This window comes from Macaca fascicularis, chromosome 13, assembly GCF_037993035.2.
Source record: "Macaca fascicularis isolate 582-1 chromosome 13, T2T-MFA8v1.1".
NCBI classification, from domain to species: Eukaryota; Metazoa; Chordata; class Mammalia; order Primates; family Cercopithecidae; genus Macaca; species Macaca fascicularis.
In genome coordinates, this window is record NC_088387.1 from 5,660,092 (window position 1) to 5,687,147 (window position 27,056).

Genomic DNA, 27,056 nt, shown 5'->3' on the forward strand with positions numbered 1-27,056 from the left:
TAGCCGCTCCTTCATGTATCTCTTGGCAAAGATCCACTGGAATTCCCCTAGGTAACCTTTCACCTTCTCGATGTTCGTTTACTCTTCATCACCAAAGCCCAACTACACACATCACTGAAACAATTGGAGCCTTCCAGCTTCGTATTACAGATAAGCCCTCTGTCAATACTGGCAAACTTGCAAACATTAGCAGTAATTATTGCTTAGGAAGACACTTAACCTGTATTTCACTCCATCCTTGGCTACCTTCCCCTTGCTCATCAGACTCTCCTCCCAGGCCCTCTTTTTGTTTACTTATACCCAGCCCCGTAAATAACAGTGAAAGTGGCTTGTAGATACTCAACGTTTTCTCATACACCATGAAAATCGAACCTCCCCCTCTATGCAGTTACCCCATCAGTCGCCATTACAACCTCTGACGGCTGCCGCCCTAGCTGGATCCCTAGGAGTCTGGGTACAAGACACCGCTTTCAGCACTCCCTCTCATCTTTTTACTTTGCATCTCCAGTTTTTCCTCCCACAAGGCCTCTTCTTCCTCTGTGGATCCTCTACCTACATGTGCCTACCTGCTAATTCGATGGGCACATGCACACTAGTTTTCCTTACTCCCAAAATTCAATTTGCAAATGGGACCAAAGAGCTCCCTGTTTCCCTCATGACACCGACATGACAAAGAAGAGTTATTCCACTAATTCCCTTGCTTGTCGGCTTAGGACTTTCTGCCTCTACTATTGCTCTCGGTAGGTACTGGAATAGCGAGCATTTCAACCTCTGTCATGACCTTCCGTAGCCTCTCTAATGACTTCTCTGCTAGCATCACAGACATATCACAAACTTTATCAGTCCTCCATGTCATGCATGTCCATGTGAAGAGACCACCAAATAGGCTTTGTGTGAGCAACATGGCTGTTTATTTCACCTGGGTGCAGGTGGGCTGAGTCCAAAAAGAGTCAGCGAAGGGAGATAAGGGTGGGGCCGTTTTATAAGATTTGGGTAGGTAAAGGAAAATTACAGTCAAAAGGGGGTTGTTCTCTGGCGGGCAGGAGTGGGGGTCACAAGGTGCTCAGTGGGGGAGCTTTTTGAGCCAGGATGAGCCAGGAAAAGGAATTTCACAAGGTAATGTCATCGCTTAAGGCAAGGACCCGGCCATTTTCACTTCTTTTGTGGTGGAATGTCATCAGTTAAGGCGGGGCAGGGCATTTTCACTTCTTTTGTGATTCTTCAGTTACTTCAGGCCATCTGGGCGTATATGTGCAAGTCACAGGGGATGCGATGGCTTGGCTTGGGCTCAGAGGCCTGACACTCCAGGCCCAAGTTGACTCTTTAGCTGTAGTTGTCCTTCAAAACCACCGAGGCCTTGACTTACTCACTGCTGAAAAAGGAGGACTCTGTACGTTCTTAAATGAAGAGTGTTGTTTTTACCTAAATCAATCTGGCCTGGTATATGACAACATAAAAAACTCAAGGATAGAGCCCCAAAACTTGCCAACCAAGCAAGTAATTATACTGAACCCGCTTGGGCACTCTCTAATTGGATGTCCTGGGTCCTCCCAATTCTTAGTCCTTTAATACCTATTTTTCTCCTTCTTTTATTCGGATCTTGTATCTTCCGTTTAGTTTCTCAATTCATCCAAAACCGTATCCAGGCCATCACCAATCATTCTATATGACAAATGCTCCTTCTAACAACCCCACAATATCACCCCTTATCACAAAATCCTCCTTCAACTTCACCTTTCCCACTCTAGGTTCCCACACAGCCCCTAATCCCACTCGAAGCAGCCCTGAGAAACGTGGTGCATTATCTCTCCATGCCACACCCCCCAAAAATTTTTTTCGCTGCCCCAACACTTCAATACTATTTTATGTTATTTTTATTAACATAAGAAGGCAGGAATGTCACGCCTCTGAGCCCAAACTAAGCCATTGTATTCCCTGTGACCTGCACTTTTACGCCCAGATGGCCTGAAGTAACTGAAGAATCACAGAAGAAGTGAAAATGGCCTGTTCTTTGCCTTAACTGATGACATTCCACCACAAAAGAAGTGAAAATGAGGCCGGGCCTAGTGGCTCACGCCTGTAATCCCAGCACTTTGGGAGGCTGAGGCGGGTGGATCACGTGAGGTCGGGAGTTTAAAACCAGCCTGACCAACATGGAGAAACCCCTTCTCTACTAAAAATACAAAATTAGCTGGGCCTGGTGGCACATGCCTATAATCCCAGCTGCTAGGGAGGCTGAGGCAGGAGAATTGCTTGAACCTGGGAGGCGGAGGTTGCAGTGAGCAGGGATCGCAGGGATCGCAGGGATCGTGCCATTGCACTCCAGCCTGGGCAACAAGAGTGAAACTCCGCCTCAAAAAAAAAAAAAAAAAAAGAAGGACCTGTTCCTTGCCTTAACTGATGACATTACCTTGTGAATTTCCTACTCCTGGCTCATCCTGGCTCAGAAAGCCCCCCCACTGAGCACCTTGTAATCCCCACCCCTGCCCGCTGGAGAACAACCCCCTTGGACTGTAATTTTCCTTTACCTACCCAAATCTTATAAAACGGCCCCACCTCTATCTCCCTTTGCTGACTCTCTTTTTGGACTCAGCACGCCTGCACCCAGGTGAAATAAATAGCCTTGTTGCTCACACAAAGCCTGTTTGGTGGTCTCTTCACACGGATGCGAGTGAAAGCCAGTCCTGTTGGATCAAGGCCCACCCATATTTAACCTTAATCACCTCCTCAAAGGCCCTATCTCCAAATATTTGGAATGGTGCCAGAGATTAAGACTTAAATGAATTTGGTGGCCAGGTACGATGGCTCACACCTATAATCTCAGCACTTTGGGAGGCTGTGGCAGGCAGATTGCTGGAGCTCAGGAGTTCAAGACCAACCTGGGCAACAGAGTGAGACCCCCATCTCTACAAAATAAAAAAATTAGCTGGGTATGGTGGTGCCACCTATAATGCCACCTACTCAGAGAAGGCTAAGGCAGGAGGATCACTTGAGCCCAGGAGGTAAAGGCTGCAGTGAGCAGTGATTGTGCCAGTGCACTCCAGCCTGGGTGACAGCGTGAGACCCTGTCTCAAACAAACAAATGAACAAACAAACCCCAAAAGTATGAATGTGGGGCAGGGGGTGAAGTTGGTGGGGGGAACAGCACAATTCTATCCACAACACACAGTAAAAATGCAAACAGTACACAATGATGCACATTGAAAAATCTATTTACCACTTACTGCTCCTCCAGTCCTACCTCCTGAAATACACATTATCATTCACATTTTACATGCCTGGGAATGTAAGTACTTTGAGGCTGAGACCATGTGGTATAATCGTCGGGGGGGGGAAAAAAAAAAAAAAAAGCAGTGTGTCTTGTTCAGGCCTGCAGAGGGAAGTGAGCCCTGGACCTTACAGACCGATATTCCCCTTGACCTCTGCCATCCTCAGAACAGAACGAGGGAGTGTTAAGAGGAGAGTCTGCTGTTTGCTGAGAACACACTTCCTGGGTACAGCTCTAGGCAGAGGAGAAAAATGGAAAGCAATCAGGCCGGGCGCGGTGGCTCACGCCTGTAATCCCAGCACTTTGGGAGGCCGAGGCGGGCGGATCACAAGGTCAGGAGATCGAGACCACGGTGAAACCCCGTCTCTACTAAAAATACAAAAAATTAGCCGGGCGCGGTTGTGGGCGCCTGTAGTCCCAGCTACTCGGGAGGCTGAGGCAGGAGAATGGCGTGAACCCGGGAGGCGGAGCTTGCAGTGAGCCGAGATCGCGCCACAGCACTCCAGACTGGGCTGGGCGACAGAGCGAGACTCCGTCTCAAAAAAAAAAAAAAAAAAAAAAGAAAAATGGAAGGGAATCATCATCATGCATAATTCATCACTTTTTAAAGTGGAAAAGACCAGGGAAGAAAATCTAACAAATTAAGTGGCCTGGAGACTTTCCAAAGTCTTTTAACCTAGTGGGCAAAATATGTCGGTTACTGTATCTACATTTTGAAAATACTATTGACCAGGTGCAGTGGCTCCAGCCTATAATCCCAGCACTTTGGGAGGCTGAGGCGCATGGATCACGAAGCCAGGAGTTCAAGATCAGCCTGGCCAACATGGTGAAACTCCATCTCTATTAAAAATACAAAAATTAGCCAGGCTTGGTGACATGTTCCTGTAGTCCCAGCTACTTAGGGGGCTGAGGCAGGAGAATTGCTTGAACCTGGGAGGTGGAGATTGCAGTGAGCTAAGATCACGCCACTGCACTCCAGCCTGGGTGACAGAGCAAGACTCTCTAAAAAAAAAAAAAAAAAGAAAAAAGAAAAAAAGAAAAGAAAAGGCTTTTAATTTTATGTTTTCAATTTTTTTTTTGAGGATTTAAAAAAATAAGAGCTTTACTGAAAAACAACTCAAAATCATAAAATTCACCCTTTTAAACTATACAACCCAGTGGTTTTTAGTATATTCACAAAGTTGTACAACCATCACCCCAACTAATTCCAGACTATTTTCATCAACTATTTTAAAAGAAACTCTATCCATTAATAGTCACTCCTATTCCCCATTGACCTCAGCCTCTGGCAACCTCCATCTTGTTTTCTACAGATTTGTCCATTCTGGACATTTCATACAAATGGAATCATACAATATGTTGCCTTTTCTGTCTGGCTTCTTTCACCTAGTTTAAAGTTTTCAAGGTTTATCCATGTTGTAGCATGTAGTACTCTATTCTTTTCTATGGCTGAATAATATTCCATTGTATGCATATGTCATATTTTGTTTGTCCATTCATCAGTTGATGGGCATTTGGATGGTGTAGTAGGCCATTCTTGCATTGCTATAAAGAGACACCTGAGACTACGTAATTTATTTATTTTTTTTGAGACGGAGTCTCGCTCTGTCGCCCAGGCTGGAGTGCAGTGGCCGGATCTCAGCTCACTGCAAGCTCCGCCTCCCGGGTTCACGCCATTCTCCTGCCTCAGCCTCCCGAGTAGCTGGGACTACAGGCGCCCGCCACCTCGCCCGGCTAGTTTTTTGTATTTTTTAGTAGAGATGGGGTTTCACCGGGTTCGCCAGGATGGTCTCGATCTCCTGACCTTGTGATCCACCCGTCTCGGCCTCCCAAAGTGCTGGGATTACAGGCTTGAGCCACCGCGCCCGGCCAAGAGACTATGTAATTTATAAAGAGAAGAGGTTTAATTGGCTCACAGTTCTGCAAGCTGTACAAGCATGGTACTGGCATCTTCTTGGCTTCAGAGGAGGCCTCAGGAAGGTTTTACTAACTGTGGAAGGCACAGAGGGAGCAGGTGTGTCACATTGTGAAAACAGGAGCAAGAAAGTGTGGGGGGAGATGCCACAAACTTTTAAATGACCAGATCTCTCAAGCACTCACTCACTGTCATGAGGACAGCACCAAGAGGATGGTGCTAAACCATTCAGGAGTATTCCACTCCCATGATCCAATCACCTACCAGGTTATATCTTCAACATGGGGGGATTACAATGCAACATGAGAGTTGGCAGGGACATGTATTCGAACTCTATCAGATTGTTCCCATTTTGTGGCTATTATGCATCATACTGCTATGAACATTCATGTACAAGAATTTTGGGAACATATGTTTTCACTACTCTAAGGTATATACCTGGGGTGGAATTGTTAGGTCAAATAGAAACTATGTTTAACTTTTTGAAGAACTACCTACCACCCTGTTCTCCATAGTGGTTGCATTATTTTACATCTCTACCAGCAATGTATGAAGCTTCCAATTTCTCCATATCCTTACTAAAATTAGTTATTGCCTTTTTTTTTGGGGGGGGGGTCACCCAGGCTGGAGTGCAGTGGTGTGATCATGGCTCACTGTAGCCTCGACCTCCTGAGCTTGAATGATCCTCCTGCCTCAGCCTCTCAAGTAGCTAGGACTATAGACACACATCATCACACCCATCTAATTTTTAAATTTTCTGCAGAGGCCAAGTGTGGTGGCTCATGCCTGTAATCCCAGCACTTTGGGAGACCAAGGCATGCGGGGTCACTTGAGATCAGTTGTTCAAGACCAGCCTGGCCAACATGGTGAAACCTCATCTCTGCTAAAAGTACAAAATTTAGCCAGGTGTGGTGGCACACACCTGTAGTCCCAGCTACTTAGGAGGCTGAGGCAGGAGATTCGCTTGAGCGACTCAAGGAGTCGCTCCTTAGGAGGAGATTCGCATTGCAACCTTCCAGGGGGCGGAGGTTGCAATAAGCTGAGATGGTGCCACTGCACTCCAGCCTGGGCAAAAGAGATAGACTTTGTCTATAAATAAATAAGTAATTAAATAACTTTTTTGTAGAGACAAGGTCTCCATATGTTGTCTAGGCTGGTCTTAAACTCGTGGGCTCAAGCAATCCTCCTGCTTCAGCCCCTCAAAATGCTGGGATTACAGGCGTGAGCCACTGTGCCTGGTCATTATTGTCTTTTTGATTATAGCCATTATAGTCAATGTGAAGTGGTACCCCATTATGGTTTTCTTAATAGCTAATGTTGTTGAGCATCTTTTCAAGTGTTTATTAGTCATTGGTAGATCTTCTTTGGAGCACCCTCTATTCAGATCCTTTACCCATTTTTAAATTGGGTTTTCATTTTATTATTGAGCTGTAATAGTTCTTTATATATTCTAGATACAAGTCTGTACTCATTTGCTCAGGCTGCCAAAACAAAATACCACAGCTCAAACATAAGACATTTATTTTCTCACAGCATAGCTCTAGAGTCTGGAAGTCCAAGATCAAGGTGCCAGCAGGGTTTGTTTCTCGTGAGGCTTTTCTCTTTGGTTTGTAGACAATTACCTCCTTTTTCTCTGTGCTTGAGCACCCCTGGTGTCTCTTCCTCCTCCTCTTTTTTTTTTTTTTTTTTTTTTTTTGAGACAGAGTTTAACTCTTGTTGCCCAGGCTAGAGTGCAATGGCGCGATCTCAGCTCACTGCAACCTCTGCCTCCCAGGTTCAAGCAATTCTCCTGCCTCAGCCTCCCGAATAGCTGGGATTACAGGGATGTACCACCATGCCCAGTTATTTTGCATTTTTAGTAGAGATGGGGTTTTACCATGTTGATCAGGCTGGTCTCGAAGTCCTGACCTTAAGTGATCCACCCCCTACTCCCCGCCTTGCCTCCGAAAGTGCTGGGATTATAGGCATGAGCCACTGTGCCCGGCCTCTTCCTCGTCTCATAAGCACACCAGTCCTATTAAATTAGGACCCAACATTTATCATGTCATTTAACCTCAATTGCCTTGTTAAAGGCCCTAACTCCAAATATCATCACATTAGGGGCAAGGGCTTCAATTTATGAATTTGTGGAGTTACATTAATAACAAAATTCCTTATCAGATATGATTTCAAAAAATTGCTTCCCATGTGGATTGTCTTTTCGCTTTCTTGATGGTGTCCTTTGAAGAGCAAATGTTTTTAATTTTTATAATGTTCAGTTTACCTATTTTTTTGTTGTTTGTACTTTTGATGCCACATGTAAGAAACCTAAAGTCATGCAGATGTACACTTATGTATGCATCTAATAATTTATAGTTTTAACTTTTAAATTTATGGGCTTTTTCCCCCCCATTTTGAGTTAATTTTTCATGTGGTTGAGGTAGGGGGTTCAACTTCATTCATTTACATGTAAGTATCCAATTGTCCCACAACCAATGGGACCTGTTAAAAAGATTATTTCCCCATTAAATGTCTTGGGACATTTGCTGAAAATCAATTGACTATAATGTAAACATTTATTTCTGGACTTTCAAGTCTATTCCATTGATCTACATGTCTATGCCTATGTCGGTATTACATAGTCTTGATTATTGTAGCTATGTTTGTTTTGTAATTAGAAAGTGTGAGTCCTGGCCAGGTGCAGTGGCTCATGCCTGTAATCCCAGCACTTTGGGAGGCTGAGGCAGGTGGATCACAAGGTCAGGAGATTGAGACCATCCTGGCTAACACGGTGAAACCCTGTCCGTAATAAAAATACAAAACATTGGCCAGGTGCGGCGGCAGGTGCCTGTAGTCCTAACTACTCAGGAGGCCGTGGCAGGAGAATGGCGTGAACCTGGGAGGCAGAGTTTGCAGTGAGCCCAGATAGTGCTACTGCACTCCAGCCTGGGCGACAGAGCGAGACTCCATCTCAAAAAAAAAAAAAAAAAAACAGTGTGTGTCCTCCAACTTTGTTCTTTTTCAAGAATGTTTTCACTACTCTGAGTTTCTTGCATTTCCATAGGAATTTGAGATCAGCTTGTCAATTTCCATTAAAAAAAAAAAAAAAAGCAGGTAGGATTTTGAAAGGAATTGCACTGAATCTGTAGATCCCTTTGAATAGTATTGCCATTTTAATATTAACTCTTATAATCTATGATCATATGTATGCCTTTCACTTACTTATGCCTACTTTAATTTCTTTCAACATTTTGTCATTTTTAGCATACAAATCTTATACTTCTTTTGTTAAGCTTATTCCAAAGTATTTTATTATTTTTGATGCTATCCTAAGTGGAATTTGCCTAAACATTGTTAAATGAAGTTAACTTTTTGTAAAAGTTTTTGTAGAGACGAGGTCTCATATGTTGCCCAGGCTGGTCTCAAAGGATCATCCCACCTTGGCCTCCTAAAGTGCTGGGATTACAGGTACAAGCTACCACACCCAGCCAAAATGGAGTTAACATTTAGTTAACTGTTTATGGGAAACAGAGTTACAGTTTTAAAAGTTAGAGATTTACAGGTGATTTTCTTGTAGTGGCAACCATTAAAACTTCCCCACAAAATTTTTCTATTGGTTTTTCATCACTTTGCTCATGTTTTCCTTTTCTTTCTACCCATACCTTTGCCTTAATACCCTCACTTAAGACATGTATAGACAAGCTCTAAGCGGCCTAAGGTGAACAAAGGAAAAGGGAAAGAGAATAAAGAAGACCAACTGTTTGTTTGCTTAACAGTTGAGGCATTTTTTATCTAGCCTTGTGCATGCAAACTGCACCATGTAAGATGTTATATCCCAAGCTTCTTCCTCGAAAAAAATTGCCTAAACAGAGAAACATGCCTACAGAAGTCAAGAGCTTTCTGCAATTTGCATTTATGCTGGATTAATTGTGGGGCTGAGGCCCACCTCAGGCACAGGCGAAAAAGCTGCCAACTGTAAGACCCATTTTCATGCATTTAAGGAACAACCTACTCATGAATTATTCCCTGAACTGAAGGAGTTTGGTACTTACAGACACCAGCTTCCAGAACAGAGGTTGATTCCTTCTGCTTGAGGCATCAGGGATTACAAGCAGTTGGCTCTGAGAAGGCTTATATTTAGTAAACCTTAGAAATCTTTTACACCTGAGTGTTTTTACCTCTCCCATGAGGTCTCCAAAGCGTTTTTCAACAGATAAAAGGGCAGGAGAGTATCTGACCAAGCAGAGCAAACTCACTCCTTTATCTAAAACAGCTGCTCTGACCACAGCTGCAACTCGCAAGTTAGAGCATGCTGCAGGTGCAGAGGATAGTGCAAGGATGTGATTTAAGCATTAGATCCAGCCTCCTTGTCCTCATGTTTCACCACTGATGAGCAACACCTCTAGTTGGAACTGATTTTCTGTAATCTTGCCTTTCCTGGTCTCCATGGGTGTGAAGCACACCAAAAAAAAAAACACCACAAAATGGCCTCACAGGGAAAAAGTAGAGAAATAAAGTGTCGACAAAAAGAGTCAAAGTCTGTAAAATATTTGCGGATTTATTCTGAGCCAAATATGAGTGATCAATAGCCTGTCACACAGCCCTTAGGAGATCCTGAGGACATATGCCCAAGGTGGTCGGGCTACAGCTTGGTTTCAAACATTTTAGGAAAACATATGACATCAGTCAATACATGTAGTATGTACACTGATTTGGTCTGGAAAGACAGGACAACTCGAAGCAAGGTGGGGCTTTCAGGTCACAGGGGGATTCAAAGACTTTCTGATTGGCAATTGGTAGAAAGAGGTTATTATCTAAAAATCTAGAATCAATAGAAGGGAATGTCTGGGTTAAGATAAGGGGTTGTGGAGACCCCTAAATGGTTCCCCTTACACAAAAGAAGCTTCCAGGTAGCAGGCTTCAGAGAGAAAAGATTGTAGATGTTTCTTATCAGAGTTGATTCTCTCCTGGATCAAGAAAGAGGCCTGGAAAAGAAACGGGATTCTCTTCAGAATGTAGATTTTCCCCACAAGAGACAGCTTTGCAGGATTATTTCAAGATATGGCAAAGAAACATAATTTGGGGGGTAAAATACTTCAGTTTCTTTCAGGGCCTCTTATCTGTCTTGTGATGCTATACTAGAGTTAAGCTGGAATTTGATATCTCTTATCGCTACAAAAAGTCTGTTTTGTCAGTCTTAGGATCTGTTTTCGTGTTAATGCTGGTCAGCTGTGCCTGAACTCCATCAGGGAGGAGGGTATAATGAGGTATATCTGACCCCTCCTTTCCATCATGGCCTGAACTAGTTTTTCAGGTTAACTCTGGAATGCCCTTCGTCGAGAGGAAGGATCCATTCAGATGGCTGGGGACTTAGAATTTTATTTTTAGTTTTCAAAAGTCAGACAACCCACAGCCTGGGCAATCCATCCCCTGATATATGGAGGCTGACTAGTTGAAAATCGTCAAGACTGTGGTTTTAATGGAGTTTTATGATAGAAGCCAAGTGCATGGTAATATAAATTGAGCCACTTCTTAACCATATCTTAAGCCAAAATATTAGGGGTCACAAGTCCCTGAAATAACGTGCAATTTGGAAATAATATCTAGATGTAACCCCAGACTTGTCCAAAAGTGTCATTCTTCTGCTATGTCACCAAAATTCCAACAGTCAAAATTGATCTCTGATGTGGTTTGGCTGCCTCCCCACCCAAATCTCATCTTGAATTGTAATCCCATAATCCCTGCATGTCATGGGAGAGACATGGTGGAGGTACTTGAATCATGGGGGTGGTTTCCCCATGCTGTTCTTGTGATACTGAGTTTGTTCTCACGAGAGAACAAACAAAACAAACAAAAGAAGGACGTGTTTGCTTCCCCTTCCACCACGATTGTAAGTTTCCTGAGGCCTCCACAGCCATGCAGAACTGTGAGCCAATTAAACCTTTTTCCTTTATAAGTTACCCAGTCTTGGGTATGTCCTTATAGCAGCATGAGAAGGGACTAATACAATTTCTAGTCACTGATAGAACATCAGGAAAAAGCCAAACTTGTAAATAAGGGAAAAACAGAAACCCTCTAAAAAATACTCTGACCTTGAATATTCAAGATTTTTTTCTAGCATTATGTAGGTTGATACATATGAGGGTTTTTGTCTACCTGAATTGTCTGAGGTCTGGTGCCATATACAGGATATTCCTGAGAACTTCCTTTGAAAGAGCATATGCCAGGCTGCGCTTTATCTTCCACAACAACTGTAAAAAAAAATTTAACATTATTAATGGAAATTTTTTTTTTTTTTCTGCCAGCATGCCATGGTGCAATCCTAGCTCACTGCAGCCCCAAATTTCTGGGCTCAAGGGATCATCCTGCTTCAGCTTCCTCAGTAGCTGGGACTACAGGTGTGTGCCACCATGCCTGGCTAATATTTTTATTTCTTGTAAAGATGAGGTCTTACTATGTTGCCCAGGCTGGTCACAAACTCGCAGCTTCAAGCTATCCTCCCATCTCAGTCTCCCAAAGTGCTTGGATTATAGGCACAAGCCACCACGCCTGGCTGGAAATCTATTTCTTGAGTGTACTTTCTTTAACTGCATATCTAGCACAATTTACCCCAATACCCATCCAGAAAAAGAAGTACTTAGCTTTAAAAATAGAGCCACAGATGCTCATACTTGATCCAAAGAATAAACCTCGAATGTGGTCCTATGGCTTCTGATTCCCTGCTCTAGAATCCGTGGAAGCTGGGAGAGGGGACGGTCCTCAGAGTGAAAGCCTGGCCCTCTACTGGCAGCTTTGGGAAGTCTGAGAGGTCCTGGACGTGTGAGAGTTAAACTGAACTCTGAGATCTAGTTTTCCTTTCAAATGTTTCCATTTTGATAAAGCCATCAGGGCAGAGACTGCTGGCTGTCCAACAAAACTGGCCCTCTTTTCTACCTGGACTCAAGGCTGGAGTCCATTTTCCAGCCTCCCTTGTAGTCTGGAGTGGCCATGAGATCAAATGCTTGCCATTGGAAGTAGAAATGAAAGATAGGTCCCTATTCCTGGCCTGGTGTGTAAAGCCCCTCATGTGTGTAAAGCCTTTCCATGCCCTTTGCCGCCTTCCTTCTGGCAGGGATGGTACTAATCAGAGCCCCTCTAGATGCCAAGTAGGAGAGATGGCAGGGCTACCAGGAGCCTGGGCCCCTGAGTGACTGTGTGGAGCAGAGTTCTGCTGACCTAGAACTCCTGCATTGGACTATTAGTGAGAGAAACAAAGTGTCTGCCTTGAACTATCACATGTTAAGGCTTGATGGTTGCAGCAGTTTAGCTTTTGACCCGAGTCACTGACATCACATGAATCATTTTAACTGTTTACTCTCTGTGATATTGTGAAATATATATTTGGCCTTCATCCCATTTTCTGGCATACAACTCCTAAAATCCTTGAAATCTCCTGAGTGCTATCTTTTTGTGTGTTAATGATGACTGACAGCTCAATATTAGGGATGGAGCTGGTCATTGGAAAGACCAAGGCAGGATTAGAGGGTTGGGACTTTCAGCCCTACCTCTAACCTCCAGGAAGGGGAGAGGGGCTGAAGGTTAAGCTGATCATCAATGGCTAATGGTTTAATCAATCATGCCTATGTAATGAAGCCTCCATAAAAACCCAGGAGGACAGGGTTCAGAGGGTTTCCAGAAAGTTGAACACATGAAGGTTCCTGGAGGGTGGTGCCTTGGGGAGGGCATGGAAGCCCCTTGCCCCTTCCCTTATACCTTGTACTATGCATCTCTTCATCTATATCCTTTGTAACATCCTTCATAATAAACTAGTAAACGTGTTTCCCTGAGTTCTGTGAGCCACTCTATTAAATTAATTGAACTCAAAGACAGGGTTGCAGGAACCCCAACTTGAAGCCAGTTGGTGAGAAGTTCCAGATGCTCGGACTTGCAACTGGTGTCTGAAGGTGAGGGGGCAGTTTTGGGGACTGAGCCCTCAACCTGTGGGATCTGATGCTATCTCCTGTGTTAAGAGAAAAACCAAATCCTGTAAGATATTTTAAAGAGGTTTATTCTGAGCCAATATGAAAGACCACAGTCTGGAGGAACAATGAACCCAAGAAGCCTTGAATAAGTGGTTCTGAGGCAATCGGGTTACAGTTTAGTTTTATGCGTTTTAGGGAGACAGGAGTTACAGCTTTTAAGTCATTGAAGTTCTGTTATCCCTTTTCCCTCTAGTCTCAGTCCCCTCAGTTTCTATACTCAGAGAAATAGGAGGAGGGGGCTGAGCACGGTGGTTCAGCCTGTAATCCCGGCACTTTGGGAGGCCGAAGTGGGTAGATCACTTGAGGTCAGGAGTTCGAGACCAGTCTGGCCAACATGGCAAAACTCCATCTCTATTAAAAATACAAAAATTAACCGGGTGTGGTGGTACACGCCTGTAGTCCCAGCTACTCCGGAGGCTGAGGCAGGAGAATGGCGCGAACCCGGGAGGCGGAGCTTGCAGTGAGCCGAGATGGTGCCACTGCACTCCAGCCTGGGCGACAGAGTGAAGACTCCGCCTCAAAAAAAAAAAAAAAAAAAAAAGAGGGAGGAAAGGGCAGTCAGACTCCACGGAAGGGCTGGAACACAGGTGTTTTCCAGTGTGGTAGATTCCTGTCAGGGGTGGTGGTTCCCACCGTGGGAAGCTATCAAACCTCAGGTTTTCCTCCTACTCCCGCCCCCGCCCCCGCCCCCGCCCCCGCCCCCGCCCCCGCCCCCACTGAGCCGGCTGGCGTGTGAAATAGGAACCTCTTCGGCTTCACTTCCAGCTTCTGCGGAGTTAACAGTAATGCAAGCTAAGGGGGTTGCCAAGGTGACCTGGTGGTCTGTGGCGAACAGAGAGTGGAATCAAAGCCTCCTGTTCCCAAGGTGTCCTTGTCACTACACACGCAGCTCTTTTACTCCATAAAAGAGAGGAGGGCATGCTGCCACATGCTCAGGGCACAGGGAAGGACAAGAACAGCCTTATTCTGACACCTCCCATGTCAAGCTGAGACATTCCTGACCCCTAGAGCTTCTTCTCTCAGGGGAGGACAATTAGCATGGCTCACCTAGGAGGAGAGGCACACACAGAACTGCCCAGGGAAAGAGCTGAAGAGAAACAGAGGAAGCAAACATTTCATATGGCTATGACCTACCCATTGCAAAATGCCTCCAACCTCATGAACAGCACTCTCCTTCTTTGAGCTCACGGGCGTTTTTTTCTGTTTAATAATAGCAAGAAGATTTTATGACGTGAAACTGCCCATAAGCCATTTTTCCCAGATCCGGTGGTGACGTTAAACAACTGTGGGTCTGTGACAAATAACCAGAGAGAAATAGGTCAACAGGCAAAACCCACTGAGCATAAACTGTACTTTTGTGGAAAAGAAAAACAGTCAACTTTAAGTACTATGTTTCTAAACTAGTGTTTGTGTTAGCAAATTAATTAATTGTAGAAATATTATTCAGAATTTAGAAATCACTTCTAGTTTGGGCTCGTCCTGTAGTTCCAGCACTTTGGGGAGGCCAAGGAAGGAGGATTGTTTGAGATTAGGAGTTCAAGACCAGCCTGGACAACATAGTGAGACCCCATCTCTGAAAAAAAAAAAGTTAGCTGGGCATGGTGGCGCATACCTGTGGTCCCAGCTACTCAGGGAGACCAAGGCAGAAGGATGGCTTGAACCCAGGTATTCAAGGGTGCAATACTGTGATTGCATCACTGCACTCCAGCCTGGGAGACAAAGCACGACCTCATCAAAAAAAGAAAGAAAGGAAAGAAAGAAAGAGAAGAAGGAAAGAAAGAGAAGAAGGAAAGAAAGAAAAGAAGGAAAGAAAGAAAAGAAGGAAAGAAAGAAAGGACTTACGGTTTTTCTTTTGATTTCTTTTTCTTTGAGACAAGGTCTTGCTCTGTCACCCAGGTTGGAGTGCTGTGGCTCACTGCAGCCTCCACCTCCTGGGCTCAAGCAATTCTTCCTCAGCCTCCTGAATAGCTGAGACTGTAGGTGCCTGCCACTGCACCCGGCTAATTTCTTAAACTTTTTGGTAGAGACAGGTCTCACCATGTTGCCCAGGCTGGTCTCGAGAGATCCTCCCAGCTCAGCCTTCCAAAGTGCTGGGGTTACAGACATGAGACACCGTGCCCAGCCTCTAGTTTTCCCAAATGAATCAACTTACATGCATGTTTTGGGTGGTCAGTGCAAAGCTCAGGTGGGGATCAGGAAACAGGAGCTCCAGCTCAGCTTAAGCATCAATTCCGACTACAAGAGGCTCGCAGCCCCACAGTCGCGTTGCTCACTTATCTGTATATCTAGGGCCCTTTGCAGTTCTGCAGCTTGTAGTTCTCCCCAAGTGGGGCCGAGGGCCTCCTGAGAGGAGACGCTGTACCCCAGCCCAGCCAGGGCTGGATGAGAAGGATGCCCTCACACAGGATGATGTTGTTCAGTGTCTCAAAGCAACTCTCAAAGCCTAAACAGTGAGACTGGTTCAATTCTTGAGGAAAAAAAATAATAATAATGCTGCTAAGCCCTGGTCTTCTGCACTCTGATTTTATTTATTTATTTATTGAGATGGAGTCTTGCTCTGTCGCCAGGCTGGAATGCAGTGGTATGATCTTGGCTCACTGCAACCTCCAACTCCCTGGTTAAAGCAATCCTCCTGCCTCAGTCTCCCAAGTAGCTGGGATTACAGGCACTCGCCACAACGCCCAGCTAATTTTTGTATTTTTTTAGTAGAGACGGGGTTTCACCATGTTGGCTAGGATGGTCTCAATCTCTCGACCTCCTGATCCGCCCGCCTCATCCTCCCAAAGTGCTGGGATTACAGGCATGAGCCGCCGCACCCGGCCTTCTGATTTAATTTGAATGCAGTTCTTGATGGTTTTTTTCCCCAGCTCTTGACCTTTAAGTATCTCAGTGGTGACCCGAGCTCTCCTCTCCTCCTGAATCTCTCTTAAAAGTCTTCAGTGTTGAATTTCATGGTCACTCTAAGGTTAAGTATGGAATTGTCTTACTGCCTTTCTTTGCCTAGGGCTTCATCATTTCAGAGGAAAACTACACTTCCCTGCTTGTGCCACCCCACAGCAGACAAAAAGACGTTTGCAGAATCATCAACTTTTAATGATTCTGCTGAAATTGGGCTCCTCGGAGGGCCGCTAATGGAGAACGTGTGTCTGCTTTGAGATTCACAACCATCCCCCAGGTGGCTCAGGTTCCTACCTGGCCCCTTTATCAAATCTGACCATCGGAGACCACAGTGAGATGGATTTCAGCTGAGGCCCTTCGGTGCAGGAAGCAATCAGAATGAGTTGGTTGAAGGTTTCAGGTGTGCTGAGCTCCAGGCTCTGGGAGAGAGGCAGGTTCAGAGCAGCCAGCCACACTGGGCCCAGAGCCTGTATGAGTTCCAGGGCTCTCAAAAATGGTTGAGGCTGGGCGCAGTGGCTCATATCTGTAATCCCAGCGCTCTGCGAAGCTGAGGCAGGAGGAAGGCTTGAGCCCAGGAGTTCAAGACCAGCCTGGGCAATGTAGTGAGACCCCCCCCCCATCTCTACAAATAAGCCAGGCATGGTGGCATGTACCTATGGTCTCAGCTTCTTGGGTGGCTGAGGAGGGAGGATTGCTTGAACCCAGGAAATTGAGGCTGCAGTGAGCATGGTCATGCCACTGCATTTCAGCCTAGGTGACAGAGTGAGATCCTATTTAAAAAAAAAAAAAAAAAGAAACCATGTTTGAATCCTGGAAATAAAATTTTTTGACCCCCAAATATGAAGAGAAAAATGGCAAAGTCAAATTAATATTCATTTATAAAACCAAATAGTAACAGCTCTAACTTCTTAAAAATAGTGAAATGGCTGGGTTTGGTGGCTCACACCTGTAATCCCAGCACCCTGGGAGGCCAATGTGGGTGGATCACTTGAGGTCAGGAGTTCGAGACCAGCCTGACCAATATGGTGAAATCCCGTCTCTACTAAAAACACAAAAAATTAGCCAGGCATGGTGGCACACGTCATCTCAGCTACTTGGGAGGCTGAGACAGGACAACTGCTTGAACCTGGGAGGCGTAGGTTGCAGTGGGCGGAGATCGTGCCACTACATTCCAGCCTGGGTGATAGAGTGAGACTCTGTCTCAAAAATAATAATAATAAATAGTGAAATGTACTTAATGTGGAATATCAGCTGCTTGAATGTCCCTGGTGTGATGTGGTGGAAGGACTCCTGGCCTGGGAAGAAGAAGGACACCCAGACCCCTGGAGGTGTCCAGGGCTGTTTCAGCCCCTGTGGAGGGCCCACCAGGCTGGTGAAGCCCCTAAACACTGAACTGATGTCTTCCCCTTGGGTGTCGGCCTGCCCTTGTACAAACCTGTTGTGCTTTCTACAAGTGTGCACCCCTGGTATCCTAGTCTCTGTCCTGAGTCCAGCTTTCAGTCTTGGATTCTTAGCATAAATTCCCCCTTTTTGCTTAACCCAGCTTGATTTGGTTATTTACTTACAAACTAAACTCGTAATTAAGGCAAGAATCCAAGCTTCTTGGCCAGCCCCATCCTCTTCCCACAGCTGGGCAATCTGGTTAGTTGGTTAAAGAGAGCAATGAAAATATTCAAAGCATTCAAATCAATTTCCATAGTAGACTGGTTTGGGGTTTCCACTTGGCTAGGCACTTTTGCTGAAATTATCCAAATTATCTGTTGCCTATTATATAAGCTTGTTTTTATGGTGTTTATTGTTTAGCATCTGCATTTTTCTGCTACAATGTAAGTTCCACGTGGGGTAGGAATCTTTATTTTCCTCACTGTTTTATCAAGTGCCTAGTAGATGCTCAATATATATGTTGTGAAAAAATGATAAGCAGTTTCACTAGAAACATCCAGGCCCAATATTAACTCTAATATCAGAAAGAACTCTGTTACCTGTAGTCTCAGCTACTCAGAAGGCTGAGGCAGGAGGATGGCTTGAGCTCAGGAGTTGGAGGCCAGCCTGTACAACATAGCCAGACGGACCCTGTCCGTGAAAAAAGAAAAGAAAAGACAGAATGCTGTTAGTTCACTATCAACTAAACTTTTTGCATCATTTTCAAAAAGATGGATGAGCAAAAGCTAGATTTAGCCTGGGGGATGCAGTGGCTCACGCCTGTGATCCCAGAACTTTGGGAGGCCGAGGCAGGTGGGTCACCTGAGGTCAGGAGTTCAAGACCAGCCTGACCAACATGGTGAAATGCCATCTCTACTAAAAATACAAAAATTAGCCAGGCGTGGTGGTGCGCGCCTATAGTCCCAGGTACTCAGGAGGCTGAGGCAGGAGAATTGCTTGAACCCAGGAGGTAGAGGTTGGCAGTGAGCCGAGATCACGCCATTGCACTCCAGCCCAGGCGACAGAGTGAGTCTCTGACAAAAAAAAAAAAAAAAAAAAAAAAAAAAAAAAAAAAAAAAAAAAAAAACCTAGGTTTAGAAGGAGCTTCCTAGCTCATTTGATCCAGTTCCTTTATTTTATAGATGAAGAAAGAAAGGTGGAAGGAAAGGGATGACTTGTCCAAAGTCTCCCAATCTGATATGGTCTGGCTGTGTCCCCATCCAAACCTCATCTTAAATTCCCACATGTTGTGAAAGGGACCTGGTGGGAGGTAATTGAATCATGGGGGCAAGTCCTTTCTGATAGTGGGGACAAGATGGGGATGAGATAGATGGGGGCAAGCTATTCTCCTGACAGTGAATAAGTCTCATGAGATGAATCACACTTTTATTCTTGGCCCCGATTTTCCAGATTCAGCTGTTTCTTTGATAGTGAATAAGTCTCACAAGATCTGATGGTTTTTAAAAAGTGGCATTTCCCTGTACAAGCTCTCTGATTTTTTGCCTGCACATAAGATGTGACTTGTTCCTCCTTTCCTTTTGCCATGATTGTGAGGTTTCCCCAGCCATGTGAAACCGTAAGTCCAATTAAACCTCTTTCTTTCGTAAGTTGCTCAGTCTCGGGTATGTCTTTATCAGCAGCATGAAAACAGAATAATACACAACCCCAAACTGACAGCTGAAGACCAGAGCTGAGCTCTCTCAGCTCAGATATCTCCCTGCTACACCAAGCAACGTCTCATTCATAGCACTCATAGGTGAGACACTGGGCAAAGTTCGCTTTTTCCCTCTGCAACAACACAAACATTCCACAGTAAGCATGCAGTAACTTGATGCTAAGGGAGTTGGCTCTCCTGCCCCAAAGTACCAGCAAAATGGAAACTTCAGACCGCAGGACTGTGGCAGTCAGTGTGCTGTCTACTCCGACCACTGGAACAGGTGTTGTTAGACAAGCCTGAAGCTGTATCCTGTACCCACTAAGAGGGAGGACCCCAGGCAGTTTCCAGGATGAATCACACTTTTATTCTTGCCCCTGATTTTCCAGATTCAGCCGCTTCTTTGATAAAGTTCAACCTCCAAATCCCTTTGCCCCAGCCCAGGGTGCCATTGGATCCCCTTTGGACAGGTAACAGAAGAATTTGCCATGCATGTACAATATTGTAGCATTTCGTACTCCCCAAACCCCAGTGATTCAGCATGGGGGAAAGAAAAATGATTCTGGGGGCCGGGCGCGGTGGCTCCAGCCTGTAATCCCAGCACTTTGGGAGGCCGAGACGGGTGGATCACGAGGTCAGGAGATCGAGACCATCCTGGCTAACACAGTGAAACCCTATCTCTACTGAAAATACAAAAAACTAGCCAGGCGAGGTGGCGGGTGCCTGTAATCCCAGCTACTTGGGGGGCTGAGGCAGGAGAATGGCGTAAACCCAGGAGGCGGAGCTTGCAATGAGCTGAGAGCTGGCCACTGCACTCCAGCCTGGGCGACAGAGGGAGACTCTGTCTCAAAAAAAAAAAAAAAAAAAAGATTCTGAGAAATCCTGAGGTTGAGCTCCTGAGGCTGCCCAGCAGATTATGGAAGAATCCCGGAATGGAACAGCTACATGAAAGTATCAGACAATTCAGTGATGTACCCCATTGACAGACTGAAGCATGCATTATCCACAGTGTTTCTGCTGAGAAAGTTCAATGTGCTATTCAATTGTGATCATCTCAGAGTATTTTTACCATCCATGATTTATTATAATGGCTTGAAGTGACACGCATAGAGTGGTCACTGTATTAAAATAAATCAGAAATCAGATGTATTAATGATATGAAAAAGCTGATCACCTGGCATAAAACCGGTTCTACACATGCACACTTCCACTTAATATCCAAAAAAACTGAACAAAGCTAGATGTTTGGTATTTGAGGAGCTCTGGGAGAAAAGAACCAGCTTTGGGCATTGGATTAATGATGGTTTCTCTAGAAATGTAAAACTGTCATGCCCTTGGAGAGGTTTTGCTTTAAAAAATAAAAGAAAAACTCCCTTGATTGGTCACCACAAGGGGTTGAATTTTCATTCAAAGAAGGCTGTGGCACAGTTCTTATCTGAGAGAACTGGTCAGGGCATCTCCAGCTGTGGGTACCCTCAGCTGGTGAATATTTGGCATCCCTCCAAAGGGACATTTTAAAAATATTTTTTCAATATTTTCTTTGTGGGGACAGAAAGAACAGATTGTCTAGTAAGAAAAACTGTACACCTCTTTCTTTATGTTCAAAATAAAGGATGTATTGTATTACATGATGGTGAAAGACAAAATGCACTGGACAATTAAGAAGATTTTATTTAGGCTGTTGCAACATGGAGTCACTCACTAATGAGGAATGCCTCAATGTGGACAAGGGGTCTGGGTTTTATAAAGGCAGGTAGCCCTGAGAGTAATCCACGAGGCCCATGGCATTATGAGAAAGAGTAGACAGCAAGTCTTATCTAAGCATATGGGGAAGGACTGTTCTTGGTGATTAGGGTTGGCACTTTACTGGAACACAAAAGCGTGGGGGGATTTCAGAAAACAAACGGGTGGTGGACTTGTCACTGTTGCTCTTTTCCATGAGCATGGGTCTCAGATAATGGTCAACATTGTCCGGCTCTAAATGACAACGTTTGCATTTTTCAGAATTATCTTTCATGTCACCATTTTTCTACAATTTATTGCTGAACAGTATAGGTTGCACACGCTCCCAAAGAGCTGCTCGAAATAATTGACGTGTTTTTTCTCCTGGTTTGCATAGAGGAAACACTTCCCTACTATTCTATAGTTCTCCTTCTCCAGTTTTCTTTACTAACTTTCTGAATCTAGCGATTTCACAGCAAAAATATTAAAGAGTTTAGATAAAAGTTTAAATTAGGCTGGGCGCGGTGGCTCATGCCTGTAATCCCAGCACTTTGGGAGGCCGAGGCAGGTGGATCACCTGAAGTCAGGAGTTCAAGACCAGCCTGACCAATATGGTGAAACCCCATCTCTACTAAAAATACAAAAATTAGCTGGGCGTGGTGGCGGGCGCCTGTGGTCCCAGTTACTTGGGAGGCTGAGACAGGAGAATGGCGTGAACCCGGGAGGCGGAGCTTGCAGTGAGTTGAAATCACGCCACTGCACTCTAGCCTGGGTGACAGAGCGAGACTCCATCTCAAAAAAATAAAAATAAAAATAAATAAAAATAAAAATTGGTGCAGCGGAGCAATGGTGCTTTGATTTTGCTTTGATTTTTCATCTCAAAGCCATTTTATATTTTGCCAGTTATATGAAGAGTCCTGTGTGCAAGCCAGTGTTAATGGCCATCCTACTTGCCATTTACTTTATTAATTTTTTTTTCAATCTCTTGCCTCTGGCTAAAATTTTATTATTTACTTCTTTTTTCCTTCCTTCCTTTTTTTTTTTTTTTGACAAGGTCTCACTCTGTCGCCCAGGGTGGAGTGCAGTGGAACAATCAAGGCTCACTGAAGCCTCCTAGACTCAAGTGATCCGCCTCCTGCTGCAGCCAGTCTCCTGAGTAGCTGGGATCACAGGAGTGCATCACCATACCTAGCTAATTTTTAAATTTTTTTGTAGAGATGGGGTCTTGCCATTGCTCAGGCTGGCCTCCAATCCCTGGGCTCAAGCAATCCTCCCACCTCAGCCTCCCAAAGTGCTGGAATTATAGGCATGAGCTGCCGTATCCAGCCTGAAATTTTAATTTTATTTTTAGAGATGTAGTCCTGCTATGTTGCCAGGCTGGTCTTTAACTCTTGGCCTCAAGCAATCCTCCCACCTTGGCCTCCCAAAATGCTGGGATTACAGGCATAAATCATTAAAGTCATTAGAATAAATGGGCAGTGGCTCTGGTGCCCCATTTATTCTAATGATTTTAAAAATTATCATCATTTAGATGTGATTCATGTACCATTAAGTTCACCCTTTTACAATTACAGCCATAAATGCAATTCAGTGGTTTTTAGTATGTTCACGAAGTTGTACAACCATCACTACTATCTAATTCCGGAATATTTTTGTCACCCCGAAAAGAAACCAAGCACCCATTAGCAGCCACTCCCCATTCACCTCTTTCCCCAGCTCCTAGCAATCATTAATCTACTTTATATTTCTACAGATTTGTTATTCTGGACATTTCACACAAATGAGACCATACAATATGTGTCTTCCTTTTGTATGTGTCTGGTTTCTTTCACTTAGCGGATTGTTCTGAGGTTCACATGTTGTAGCATGTGTCAGTACTTCATTCCTTTTTATTGCCAAATCATTGGTCATTGTAAGGCTGTTCCACATTTTGTTTATCCATTCATCGACTGATGGATATTTGGGCTGTCTCCACATTTTGGCTATGACTAGCAATACTGTTATGGACATTTCTACACATGTTTTTGCATAGACATATGTTTTCATTTCTCTTGGTTATATACCTAGGAGGAGAATTGCTGGGTCATAGGATAGTTCTATGTTTAACTTTTTGAGGAACTGACAATCTTCAAAAGCAGCTGCATCATTTTACATTCCCAATGGCAATTTATGAGGGTTCCAATTTATTTATTTATTTATTTTTTGAGACGGAGTCTCGCTCTGTCACCCAGGCTGGAGTGCAGTGGCCGGATCTCAGCTCACTGCAAGCTCCGCCTCCCGGGTTCACGCCATTCTCCTGCCTCAGCCTCCCGAGTAGCTGGGACTACAGGTGCCCGCCACCTCGCCCGGCTAGCTTTTTGTATTTTTTAGTAGAGACGGGGTTTCACCGTGTTAGCCAGGATGGTCTCGATCTCCTGACCTCGTGATCCCCCCGTCTCGGCCTCCCAAAGTGCTGGGATTACAGGCTTGAGCCACCGCGCCTGGCCGAGGGTTCCAATTTCTTCACATCTTTGCTGGCACATATTATTGTCCATTTTTTTCAGTGCAGCAATCCAAGCGGGTGTGAAGCAGTATCTCATTGTGGGCTTGATTAGCATTCCCCTAATGACTAATGACTTGAACATCTTTTCCTGTTCTTCTTGGTCATTTGTATATGTTCTTTGGACAATGAAGATTTTATTTCCTTTTTTTTTTTTTTGAGACGGAGTCTTGCTCTGTGGCCCAGGCTGGACTGGAGAGGCACGATCTCGGTTCACTGCAACCTCCAGCTCCCAGGTTCAAGTGTTTCTCCTGCCTCAACCTCCTATAATCTCAGCTGGGATTACAGGCACCCACAACCACGCCTAGTTAATTTTGGTATTTTTAGTAGAGATGGGGTTTCACTATGTTGGCCAGGCTGGTCTTGAACTCCTGACCTCAAGTGATTCACCCACCTCGGCCTCCCAAAGTACTGGGATTACAGGCATGAGCCACTGCTGCTGCCAGATTTTATTTCTTAATTGGGTTATTTGTCTTTTTTTTTCTGATCTGTCAGAGTCTTCTATACATTCTGGATACTAGTCCCTTATCAGAGAGATGGTTTGCAAATATTTTCTCCCATGCTGTGGGTTGTCTTTTTATTGTCCTAATAGTGTTCTTTGACGTATAAACATTTTAAATTTTGATGAAGTCCAGTTTATCTATTTTTTCTTTGATTGCTTGTTTTAGTGCCACTTGGAGCTTAGTGCCACAGTGTCAGCTGCCCAACACTTGTCTTGAGCTGGTTCAGTCTAGGGCCTTGAAGGCTTTGGAAAATACTAATATGCAATGTGTCAAAAGAAAAACTGCAGACAAAATAAATGTAACAGTTGATTTGAACAATTAACAATTAATGAGTCAGGCAGTACTCATAAGCAGAAGAGGTTCCAAGGGCTCCACCTGTAAGTGTGAGCAGTGAACTTTTATAGAGTGAACATAGAAGCAAAGCAGAGAAACACCTGATTGGCTACTGCTAGACACTTGCCTCATTTGAGCATGATGTGATCAGTTGGCTGCCTTGATTTAGCCGAGGTTCGGCTGTTTGTGATGGGCTAAGACCTGGCTATTTATTACAAAAATATGCCCCTGCTGGGCACAGTGGCTCATGTCTGTAATCCCAGCACTCTTGGAGCCTGAGGCAGGCAGATCGTTTGAGGTCAGGGGTTCAAGACCAGCCTGGCCAACGTGGTGAAACTCTCTCTCTCCTAAAAATACAAAAATTAGCTAGGCATGGTCGCAGCTACTTGGAAAGCTGAGGCAGGAGAATTGCTTGAACCCGGGATGCAGAAGCTGCAGTCAGTCAATATCATCCCACTGCACTTCAGCCTGGGCAACAGAGTGAGATCCATGTCAAAAAATCAATCAATCAATCAATCAAAATATAAATAAATAAAGTCTCTGAGAAGCTCTGCAACAAATAAACAAGTTTAAACCAATGTTTCTCAAATTATTGAGCAAGACACTATACAAACAAGGAACTTAACACTTTCTGAATGAGTACACAGCTGACTCGTCAGAAAAGAGTGAAACTCCTTGTTCTTTTCGCTCACACGAGAGGTTTTTGGGGGCCGGCCCTAATCATCACCCACACTCTTCTGTCCACATTTCCTTGGCCAGAACTCCTCTCTTATTTCTCTCTCTCTCTCTCTCTCTTTTTTTTTTTTTTTTGAGATGGAGTTTTGCTCTTGTTACCCAGGTTAGAGTGCAATGGCATGATCACGGCTCACTGCAACCTCTGTCTCCCAGGTTCAAGCTATTCTCCTGCCTCAGCCTCCCAAGTAGCTGGGACTACAGGTGCGTGCCACCACGCCCGGCTAATTTTTGTATGTTTAGTAGACACGGGGTTTCACCATGTTGGCCAGGCTGGTCTCGAACTCCCGACCTCAAGTGATTCACCCGCCTCTGCTTCCCAAAGTGCTGGGATTACGGGCATGAGCCACTGCGCTTGACCACATCTCTTATTTCTCTAGATGCAATATGGTCTCTCTGTGTGCTTAGAGGAAAAGATTTGGTGACACATACGGTGGTCCCAGCTATACATGCTTTTGGGCTCAACCTTGGGTCCCAGCTATACATGCTTTGTGGCTGCCTTGTGTGGCTTCAGAGTAGGCGTGCATGCTGATTGACATCACATAGAGAAGCTCCCAAGAGCACGGTGACCTTTTCTTCTGGATGCCCCCTGGTGGGAGTGCTGGAAGCCAGGGAGAATATTGCTTATTCTGACCTTGCACTTATCAATAACATGTATTTCTGCAAAAAAAAAAAAAAAAAAAGAGAGAAACGCTTGGAAAATGACATGCCAAAACATTTTACATTTCTATTTCATCAAAGACAAAATTGGACAGGGGCAATTGAGTGTATGGCTTTAGATTGTACCACTGACCATCATGCCAGTGGAATACTAATGTGAGAATACAGCTCTCTATCTGTGTGGACCAGGAAAATCTCTGAAAAAATGGAAACAGTTGATGCATTAACAGGACCAACCTATATCAGTTATTATCGAGTGTCTGGACATGCAATAAAAATAAAAAGGGGGGCCGGGCGCGGTGGCTCAAGCCTGTAATCCCAGCACTTTGGCAGGCCGAGACGGGCGGATCACGAGGTCAGGAGATCGAGACCATCCTGGCTAAAACAGTGAAACCCCGTCTCTACTAAAAAATACAAAAAACTAGCCGGGCGAGGTGGCGGGCGCCTGTAGTCCCAGCTACTCGGGAGGCTGAGGCAGGAGAATGGCGGGAACCCGGGAGGCGGAGCTTGCAGTGAGCTGAGATCCGACCACTGCACTCCAGCCTGGGCGACAGAGCGAGACTCCGTCTCAAAAAAATAAATAAATAAATAAATAAGAATAAGAGACAGGGCTTGCCCTCCAGGAAGCATGGGTGCTCCACTTTCCTCCGACTCCTCCTGGTATTTTTCATATACGCAGATTAGAACTGACAAATGCTGGGAAGAGATAAGACTTCAAATATATTTTTTAATTAAAATAGGAGACATGCTACTTGTAGAATTTTCAAACAATACAGAAGCTTATCAAGTATAACACCTGAGTTCCTCACAGCACCCCTAGGTTTGCTGAATCTGGTGTTTTTTTTTTTTTTGCCTTTTTTTTTTTTTTTTTTTTTTTGAGATGGTGTCTCACTGTCCTCACTGCAACCTCCGCCTCCAGGTTTCAAGCAATTCTCCTGCCTCAGCCTCCCGAGTAGCTGGGATGATAGGCACATACCATCACCCCCAGCTAATTTTGTGTATATTTAGTAGACACGGGGTTTCCGCATCTTGGCCAGGCTGGTCTCAAACTCCTGAGCTCAAGCGATCTGGCCACCTTCGCCTCCCAAAGTGCTGGGATTACAGGCATGAGCCACCGCACCTGGTGGTTTGCTGAATATTTCATCAGACCTTTCTGCACAGCAGGGGAGGGGGACAGTGTGCATGTGAGGGAGACGATTGAGGGCTCAAAAGGAAGACCACGGAAGCAGGGAAGCAGGTGGAGGCTTCACACCCGCCCAGCCGAGGGGGCCAGAGTGCCTTTGTGGAGGAGAACCCAGAATCCCTTAGGGTTCACAGTAATGAGCCCTAATAGAGAGAATTTTACACTAAAAACCATCAACTCATACATTTTAAATAGGCGAATTGTATAGTGTCTGAATTTTGTCTCAG

The 27,056-nt window shown here is 44.8% G+C and overlaps 1 protein-coding gene across 3 annotated transcripts in view; it reads right to left on the minus strand.

Moving 5' to 3' along the window:
- Positions 1 to 27,056, minus strand: part of TBC1D8 (TBC1 domain family member 8) — a 241,555-nt gene that overhangs the window by 166,945 nt on the left and 47,554 nt on the right. For 2 of the 3 annotated variants that reach the window (XM_065526646.2, XM_065526644.2), the window contains exons 2-4: positions 18,064 to 18,154; positions 14,318 to 14,474; positions 11,319 to 11,413 (exon numbers count right to left, since the gene is read on the minus strand). In XM_065526646.2, the coding sequence (XP_065382718.1) occupies positions 11,319 to 11,382 (64 nt within the window). In that variant the 5' untranslated portion in view covers positions 11,383 to 11,413; positions 14,318 to 14,474; positions 18,064 to 18,154. The remainder of the gene's footprint in view (positions 1 to 11,318; positions 11,414 to 14,317; positions 14,475 to 18,063; positions 18,155 to 27,056) is intronic. The other variant, XM_065526645.2, reaches the window with a different exon arrangement.